The sequence below is a fragment of the Pteropus vampyrus genome, unplaced genomic scaffold, assembly GCF_000151845.1.
Source record: "Pteropus vampyrus isolate Shadow unplaced genomic scaffold, Pvam_2.0 Scaffold326, whole genome shotgun sequence".
Lineage (NCBI taxonomy): Eukaryota > Metazoa > Chordata > Mammalia > Chiroptera > Pteropodidae > Pteropus > Pteropus vampyrus.
In genome coordinates, this window is record NW_011889107.1 from 2123805 (window position 1) to 2133061 (window position 9257).

At 44.1% G+C, this 9257-nt stretch overlaps 2 protein-coding genes across 2 annotated transcripts in view; one reads left to right on the top strand and one right to left on the bottom strand.

Moving 5' to 3' along the window:
• Positions 1-3699, top strand: part of COL9A2 (collagen type IX alpha 2 chain) — a 16441-nt gene extending 12742 nt beyond the window's left edge. The window contains exons 30-32 of the mRNA XM_011377973.2: positions 257-445; positions 1183-1260; positions 1700-3699. Of these exons, the coding sequence (XP_011376275.1) occupies positions 257-445; positions 1183-1260; positions 1700-1899 (467 nt within the window). The 3' untranslated portion in view covers positions 1900-3699. The remainder of the gene's footprint in view (positions 1-256; positions 446-1182; positions 1261-1699) is intronic.
• A 3059-nt stretch (positions 3700-6758) lies between these two features.
• The window catches only part of ZMPSTE24 (zinc metallopeptidase STE24), a 34829-nt gene continuing 32330 nt past the window's right edge, over positions 6759-9257 (bottom strand). The window contains exon 10 of the mRNA XM_011377974.2: positions 6759-8389. Coding sequence (XP_011376276.1) covers positions 8165-8389 — 225 coding nt within the window. The 3' untranslated portion in view covers positions 6759-8164. The remainder of the gene's footprint in view (positions 8390-9257) is intronic.

A 9257-nucleotide genomic window follows, 5' to 3' on the forward strand; every position in this document is an offset into this window, starting at 1 on the left:
GAGTCTCTCCAAGTGGCTTTTCTGGAGCCCTGGGTGCTCATTCCAGCTCTGCCTATAAGGGCCTGGGGACCTTAGATACATCCCTGCTCTCTATGGACCTTTGACTTCAGCAAAAGGGCCTGAGAAAAGGGGAGGTTAAATACAGGGCTTTTCTGTTCTGCACCCACGGGGGCCAGAGGCCATCAGGATGCTCTGCCTTCTGGGTTTTCTGAGTTGGCACCCATGTCACAGACCTCTCTCTCTCTCTCCTCTCCAGAGCAACTGGCAGAAGTGGCTGTTAGTGCCAAGAGGGAAGCCCTGGGCGCAACTGGCATGGTGGGTCCCCCAGGACCCCCTGGTCCTCCTGGGTACCCAGGCAAACAGGGACCCCATGGGCACCCTGGCTCTCGGGGTGTTCCTGGCATCGTGGGAGCTGTGGGTCAGATTGGCAACACGGGGCCCAAAGGTGAGTGCTGTTCTGTGGTGAGGGTGGGGGCCAGACCATGGGCTTCGGCTCCTGTTGCTCAGCCTCCTGTTTTCTCTCCTTTCATCATTCCCCTTCCCGGGACGAGATCTCCTGGGCTTTCTTTCTTGGCAGCAAATTGATGAAAACAAATGTACTATGTTATAACCTGGTTTTTTTTACTATTTTTATTTTGGGGTGGGGGGTTGTTTTAAATTTACTTAGTGATACACCATAAACATCTTTCCATGTCTCTAGAAGTGGGGAGGCAGATTAAGAAAACAGTAAAGTGGGCAGACACAAGAGTCACAAGATGGGTATGAGTCCAAACTCTGCCACTTTCTCGTTGTGACCCTTGGACAAGTTACCTGTTAATCTCTCTGGACCTCAGATTTATCGTCTGTAAAATGGGGATATTAATAGCAATAACCTCATGGTGGTGAGGATTAATTACATTTAGAGGTCATTTACATAGTTCATTGCTTGGCACATAGTGAATGCCAGCTATCCTTATTATTAGGCACGTTCCTGTAGTGAACTTTATCGGCTGTAGAGTCTTCCATCCTTTGTCTGGACCTTCTTTTATTTAACCACTTTTGCAGTCATTTCCAAATTTCCTCTATTGTAAACTAGCACAAAATAGGAATAATTGCTGTGTGTGAAATAGAAATTAAATAGCAACCAAAGTAGAAAAAACATTTTCCAGTTCTGGAAAACTAAAGCCCCTTCTTTCTCTGCAGGAAAACGCGGAGAGAAGGGTGACCAGGGAGACGTGGGACGTGGACACCCGGGGATGCCTGGGCCCCCAGGGATCCCAGGTGAGAACTTGGCCCTGCCCAGAGGTGGTTCTGCCCCTCAGCTCTGGAATTAATGACCCATAGACAACTGGCTCTTTACTGTGGAGGCCTCATGCTCTGCAACCCAGCTTTCGCATCCCTTTGGAGTACCCAGGAGCCTCTGGGAGGGGTCCGGCTGGAAACAGCTGGGATTCTGAGGACTTCCTGGGTTGTACCAAAATCTGCTTCATGGAGGGAAAGGAAGGGTATTTGCTCTCAAGACTCATTGATTGGAAGTTGGGAGTAATTGACAACCAGATGTAATTCCCAACCTGTTAGTCTGGGGCAGAGTCCCTTCTACCTGTGGTGTCCTTGGCTTCATTCCCCACCCTACCCCCTCCACCTCTGAAAAGTGGAACTTACAAGTCCTAGGGTGGAGACAGGAGGAGGCCCTGATGTCTTGACATTCTCCCTTTCACAGGTCTTCCTGGCCGCCCTGGCCAGGCAATCAATGGTAAAGATGGAGACCGAGGGTCCCCAGGAGCCCCAGGAGAGGCAGGTCGACCCGGCCTGCCAGGCCCCGTGGGGCTGCCTGGCTTCTGTGAGCCTGCGGCCTGCCTTGGAGCCTCAGCCTATGCCTCTGCACGCCTCACGGAGCCCGGATCCATCAAGGGCCCATGAACATCAGGCCGGGATAGAGCCTGGCAGGCATCCTGGGGGGAAAAGACTGGGTTCCCTCTGGGTGGACATGAACCCCACCCCTCAGCCCAGGAAACCAGCTTTCTCAAGACTTTCTGTCTGGGACCCAGGAGTCCTTAAGAAAAGGAAATTCTAAAACATGGAGGAAGGGAAGGGAGGGTATCGCAATGAAAAGATGAGGCCAACAGACAGGTCTAGTGTCACTAGAGAGTCCAAGCTCCAAAGAGGATGGAGTGGCACCACTCAGATGTTACTAAAACAAATGTATCCTTGATTTGCACCATCTTCCACTGGTCATCTTGTCCTTGGGACAGATGGACTTAGGTCTCTGCTGGTTCCTGATCCCATTTCATCCACTGGACTTACTAGGTGACTGCTGATGGGTAACTACCTGAGGCGGCTGCCCTTAAGCCAGCCCCATTACTTCCTTCCTGCATCCCTCGCATCTAAGTATTTAAACCCCCTTTTCCCTTCTCTTTCTGGCATCACCCTCTCCCACCACTCCCTTAGATCCACGAAGGCCTTTCTGTAAATAAAAAACCCCAATTTGGGTACAAACCAGGATGTGAATTGTTGGGCTTAATTTCTCATGGATTGGGGCTGGGCCTCCACTGCCTGGGAACGATAGTCAGGGGTTCCAGAAGAGGAGAGCAGGGGTTAAGGCACCTTCCTCTGGGCACATCCTGGATTGTGAGCATTAGGATGACACAGCAAGTTGGAGGAACATCTATGGGAAGAACCTGGGGGTGGTCAGGATGGTGACCTGCTATGTAACTTTGGGCAAATCACTTCCCAGACTTTGTACAGCTGTGACAAGAACTCAGCCAGGTCTTATTTATCCCAGTAGAGCACTCTTGGTGTCTTGCCTGGGGCCTGGCACATGGGAGGTCCTCTGTGAGTTTGGCACCCATTGTGTGCTGGCCCTGGGGCAGGAGCTGGCAGCGAAAGATAAGACTTGCTTGGCTCTTACCCTTCAGGGGTTCCCAGGCCAATGAGAAAAACTGACATAGATTGGATGATGAGAGCAGAAGTGTTATTCACTAACGCCACTTTCACTAAGGGGACATCTAGGGGAGAAAGGTTCAGATCTGATCTGTACCTCTGGAGGCTCCCAGCCTTATAGCTTTGTAGGCAAGCAAAGTTGCTCCAAACAGCAGAAGCAGGGAAGGGCATGGCAGGTGCTTTTGACTTATGCAAAGGTGGGAGTTTTTGAAATTCAGAGTGACCAATCCCTTTGCTCCATTGTTGATTTGGGCATTTGTTTCTTTAAATGCAGCATTTTGCCAGCTCTGGAACCTCCTGAAGGGAGACATAGGGCTCCAGCCTGAGGTCCTAGCATTTTCTGAAGCCTGGGCCCTCCTGCACCTCGCCTTAAACTTGGCTGCGCATCCCCGTCTACGCTGGAGCACCCTTTTTCTCCTCTAGCCAGCAGGGGCAGAGAACGCCCCTTGCTGGCCCACCCTCTCTCCTCCCTTCCTTGCCCCAATATGTGTGCGTACTACTACTGGTGACATCTCAGCATCCTTACCCCAATCCAAAGATAGACAGGAAGAATAAAGTGGGGTAGACCTAAGGGGCACAGAGGTGGCTTCACCCTCAGTACTTTGGCAAATACTGAATCATAGCATCCCAGTCCCCCCGCACCCATCCCAAGGCCCCACTACAGCTGGGGCTGTAGGAGCCTTGGAATCCAGAATCTGGGGCTCAATGAGAAGGGGAAGAGGATGAGAGCCGCAGGAGGCAGCTGCAGCCTGGCCCTGAGCCGGCTCCAGGTATTTCATACCTAGTGGGAAGGTATGAAATACCTTCCATAGGCCAAGTCACTTTACTTGTCTTGGTGTCTGAAACCTCGGCCTTAAGAGAGTCATTTGAAAAGAGAAAAAAATGAAAGTTTCAAAAACCAAAACCAAAAAGCAAACCCAAAACAGTGCTTGGCACATAACAGGGGCTCAATGGTTATTAAGTGGATGCTCAAAGAAGACCCCACCGACCATCAAACAAGGAAGGAAAGGATTTGGTCTTGGCTAGTGTGTGGCTGAGGCATGTTCCAAGATGGCCCAGGGCATCCAGTTTATTTCCTCCTCCAAGAACAGGGATCTGCCCCTCAATAACTGAACCTTGGGAGACAAAAATCTAGTGCAATAAAAATAAAGTAGGAATTCAACTCCTATGTTCACAATCAGGAAAAGGAGGATTTAGGAAGCCAAACTGAGTATCATATCAAGGCAGCCCAGCCCCTTCCTGGAGGTTCAGCAGCTTCTTCTCCAGAATCAGCCTATGAGGACTGAGTTCCAAACCTGCCCTTGGCTGGGCTGCAGAAGTCTAGATGATGAGATTTTGTTTCAAGTAATTTAGCAAACCAGTCCAAATGGCCAGCATCCAACCCATGCCACCAAAAATTCAACAGTGAAATGGGCCTTCAGCCAGAGCTCTAGTGTTTTACTAACAAACAAGGCCCCAAGTTGGCTGCTGGTCACTTTGGCAATTTCTGAAGTGAGTATCGATATGGTGGCACTGGGTGGGCATAGAAGCTGATGAAGCCCTCCGCCAGGTAAGCAACAGCAGTGGAGCAGCAGTGGAGAGGCTGCTGTAGAGATCCTGGTAGGGGCAGAAATATTCCCATTTGGAGGGCTTGTTTCTTATCCATAAAGCGAGGATTACATTGATGATAGTACCCATAGCCAGTTGCCTTGGTTATTGGACCTCTGTCATGCTCTTCATGAGGTCATAATCAACTAAACTCAAGTAAATCTAGCTCTAGGTGGATGAGGAGATATGTGTCCTCTGTCCCCTTTGCATAATCTATCTGATACGCACTGCAACTCAACCTGTCCAAAACTGGAGCCACCCCCACCTCAACCTGCTCCTTCAGGGTACCCCTATCAGTGACTAATTCTACCATCTACCTGGCTCCCAGGCCTGAAATAAGTAAAAAGGATGCATCACCTTCAACTTGTTGCCTTCACCCCCCTAGCGCAAGTTTCTTCTCCAACCCTGTTGATCTCTCCTTTTCATTTGTTTAGCAAATATTTATTCATTCCCTAAATACTATTTGTTCACTGTTTCCCCAACTAGAATGTAAGCTCTATGAAGGGAGGGGATTTTGTCCTGTTCACTGCTTTACCCTGAGAACCTACAAGAAGATACAGTATTTAACAGGAACTAATACATATTAGCTAAATGACATTATTCAGGATAATAGCCACATGTTTTATTATATGGCACACAGCCCCGTATAGCTGACCCAACTTCCTCTCTACCCTCATTTCTCCTAACTTGCAATTCCTAAAATGCCTCCACGTTCTCATGTTTTTGTGCCTGCTGTTCCCTGGAATACCTCCTGCCCTTCCTTGCCTGGTTGGTTCCTCCTCCTCTTTCAAAATCTGACCTCGTCCTTTAGCAATCCTCTCCTCACCCCGACTGCCAGCCAAAAATGACTGGGTTAGACATTTTTGTTTTCATGCTTATCCATATCGTAGTGATTATGGTGAATTATTAATATCGTTATTAACAATTACGATTATCAGTGTTAATCAGTTATTGAGCTCTTATTATTATCAGACACTGTGCTAAACACCCTGCAAACATTATCTCACGCCACCCTTACAAGACCCTGTGAAGCAGGTATTAACTCCATTTGCTATGTTAAAAAATAAAATCTTTTTCTCAAACCCACTTCCACCAACAGCTGCCATCTCATATTTTTTGGGAATAAAGGGGTGTCTACTTTGGCTCTTATCTCATCACACTGTCCTTGGATACCTTTGCTGGTCTCTCATCTCCCCAGTAGCTGACACTCAGAGGGGTCTTGAATCATAAGTTTTTGGATACAAGTTCTCTGTAATTTTCTTTGTATAGCACCAAGAACAGAACTTAAGGCCCGCAAGTGGTACTTAGTAAGCTTTCTGCTAATGATGATAAAACACTCAAAACAGTCAAAGCTACATAAAGTACACACGTACAGAAGAAGCCAAAAGATTAATGAAAAAGATCAAATAGAAGGCGGCTTCCTCAAGGAGAAGAATACTACATAAAGGATTAGGGGAAACAATGAGAATATAAAGGTAAAGTCCGGCTCTCCTTCGATGATAGCTCAGCTGGTAGAGCAGAGGACTGCAGACTAGGTAAAGGTAAAGGCCAACCTGGAACCATCATCGATACTAAAATTACTGAATCAATCCCAGGAATTCTGCTCCTATCCTGAACTGAGGCAGAATTTACTTGTAGCTCTCAGATGTGAGCAAAGGGCCAAGACAGATAAAGGCAGTACCTACATACAACAGAGGCTCTGCCTTAGATTCAGAGATCAACCCTGCTAAGGGCATGCTATTTTACCTGTCTCGATCTACTTCATTCTGCCCCCTGCAAAGTGGGTGCAAAGTGGCACCTCTTTCCCTCCTTGGTTGGCCTCTCTACTCCTTCCCCTGATTGGTCAATACCTCAGGAAGCTACCAGTATCCTTAGGCCATACCTATGCCTCTGCCACCCATAAATTGTAGGTGACCAGGTTAAAACAATCTGATTAAAAAACTAATTACTGCTGTCACATGTAAGGAAGACTAAAGATGCAGATGAGGCCCAAGACAATTCTGGTTATGAAAATGGAGAAGGAACAGTTCCAAATGAAGCTTCTAAGGAAACACCAGCAAGAACTGGTAACATTCTGGAGTGGAGCAGGGGGAAGGCACTGAAGACTCACTGTGAGGCACAGCGATGGTGCTGACGTCATCCAGCATTAGGGCCATTTCTACCTACTACTGGCAACGCAGTCCTCTAGGTAATAAATATATAGTTGGGTAACAAATGACATACAAATTTTGTCAAATCGAAGACAAAGTACATTAATTTGCATTGGCAATTTTTAATGTTTCACTTGTGCAGAACTGAAATTTGTATTTAAAGGCACAGAAGGAAGGAAAGGCAGTTATCACAGCATGAATTCACGATAAAGGATGCTGGATAAAATCACAGACTGCTCCTCTTTAGCCTTAGGAAATAAATAATGCAGTACTAAACTAGATCTTTATTTTTATTATACTTCCATGTGAAGTCATCACCCAAATATGAGCTGAGCAAAAGACTTTCTGGCCAGGTACCAAGGGTGCACAGTTGATCCCACTTTGAAGCAGTCAAACACGCAGCTTTGAAAACTGGAAAAGAAAGCTTTTATAACATTTGTTTTGAGAAGAAAAATTATTAGCATATCAAGAACTGTAACTTTCAAAAATGGAACCAGGCCTGATTAAATAGTACTTATGATTTACTGATAAAAATTACAAAAATAAAAACTAAAAACTCTTCTGTCCTTGAAAGAGATAGAAAACTATATATTTTTTCCTATAGTATCATAAGAGAATCATCAGTATTTCACCTTTAAGTCTCTTAAAATGTCATTTCTTCTTCTTTCCACATTCTACCACTGTAAAAATAGCAAAACCTGTTCAATATGACAATTTCTGGCAAGTAAAAGGATGTATTATATATGTGATAAAAGGGCATGAGGAAAAGGCTGAATGTTTTGAAAAATACTAGTTTACCCCTAATGGGACCATATTACCAAGTGGAAAACAAGATAAAGACTGAGATTTTCTTAAAAACAAAACCCAATGATTTGGAACATTCTGTACATAATTTCTAATTTCAAAACACTACTGGAAATTCCTGATCCATGTGTAGCAAGAGAGGGAACAGAGAATTTGGCAGAACCGTAGGACATATTTCTAAGTACTTGCGTTTAAATAACATCAGCCTTACCAATTATTGTCTTTCTTCCTTATTTAAAACACTGATTGGCCAGGTTAAATCACAACAGCATGAAAGTAAAAACAAGTCTCAACTTAGGTACGAGCACAATGATTCGGAACCACTGTTTCTGTGTTAGAGGACTCAGAGGTTGGATGTCCTCTCTTAAACATATGCCCCCGAACACCTTATATGCAGATTTCATACAAGTGTGTTAATAAAACAAGTTCTCTATTTTCACAAACAATTTTACAAGCTGATGATAAATTTGACATTAAAGATAAAACTATGCCTTTAAAAACATTAAGCCTTAAAATTTTATCCAGTGTTTTCTTAAACAAATTATTAAAATAATTTTTGAAATGAGATATTAAATGTATTTAAATCTGGGCTTTTCTGTACTTAATACTTTCTCTTAAAAAAGAAATTAAAAACATCAAGAGCAGGAACATGCTGCCAGGACAGAAATAATCAGAAATATCTTCAGTCGCAGACCCTGTGCAATTCAATCTTGTTTTGAGTTTTTCAAAGCTTGAAGTCTCTCTAGTAGTGGAGGATGAGAATAATGCCACATTGAAAATAGCCAATCAGAAACAGGGAATCCCAAGTTATCTTTGTTTAGTTTGATTAAAGCGGAATATAAGTCTTTAGCCTTCCCAAGTTTCTTGGCAAATGCATCAGCTTGAAACTCAAATCTGCGGCTTAGGACTGTTAGGCAAAAAGAAAGAACCTGAAAAAGTAAATAAAAAGGTTTTAGCCACTGTCCAACTCTTTGTTGTCACTGAAGATTTCATGAACTAAGACTGCAGAGGAAGTTTAGCTCAGGATAAGAGAAACAGCAGGCCCAAAGAAAGATCACTAGTACTTAGGGAACTTAGGATGGGGAATTATTATAAATTGAACCTTTTCCCCCAAGCAAACACACCAGAAACATATAAATCCAAAGAATGTTACCCTTACCAAAAACTACTAAGTTTTAAGAATTTGCTATGAGCCAGGCACTTGACATATTCCCCAACAATCCTGCAAGGAAATTACTCCTTACTCCTGTTTTACAGATGAAGAAGGTGAAGTTCAGAGAGGTAAGATAACTTGCTTGAGGTCACACAGCCAGGTGGTAGTGCTGAAATTTTCAGGGACTCCAAAGCCCATGCACATCACCTTCCTCAAGAGTCAGAGTGAAGTCATGGTAATTTATATTCAGACTCTTTTTCTTTTTAAAAAAATATTCGTGATCATTTATCTACCTTTAAAGGATAATGACAGCCTTTACTGAGCATATTCTAAAAAACATGCTATAGCTTTTAATGACAATCTCAAAATTAAATTTTCTAAAATGTTCTGAGCTCTGCAGCATTGCCAGAATAAATATCCAGTCTCCAAAGAATAATTTCTTTGCATACTGAAGTACTGTAGGTTGAATGATAGATATTTATCTTAAAATATTTAAGTATTAAAACAAAAAAAGGTTAAAAAGTCTCTCATTTGTACCTCTTATTGCCACTAGCAAATATAAGAGTTTCAAAGCAAAGTTTGAGAGTTCTTGCTACCTTCTAAGATATGTTCAAACTCAGTAACTGAATTCTGCCTGAAATTTC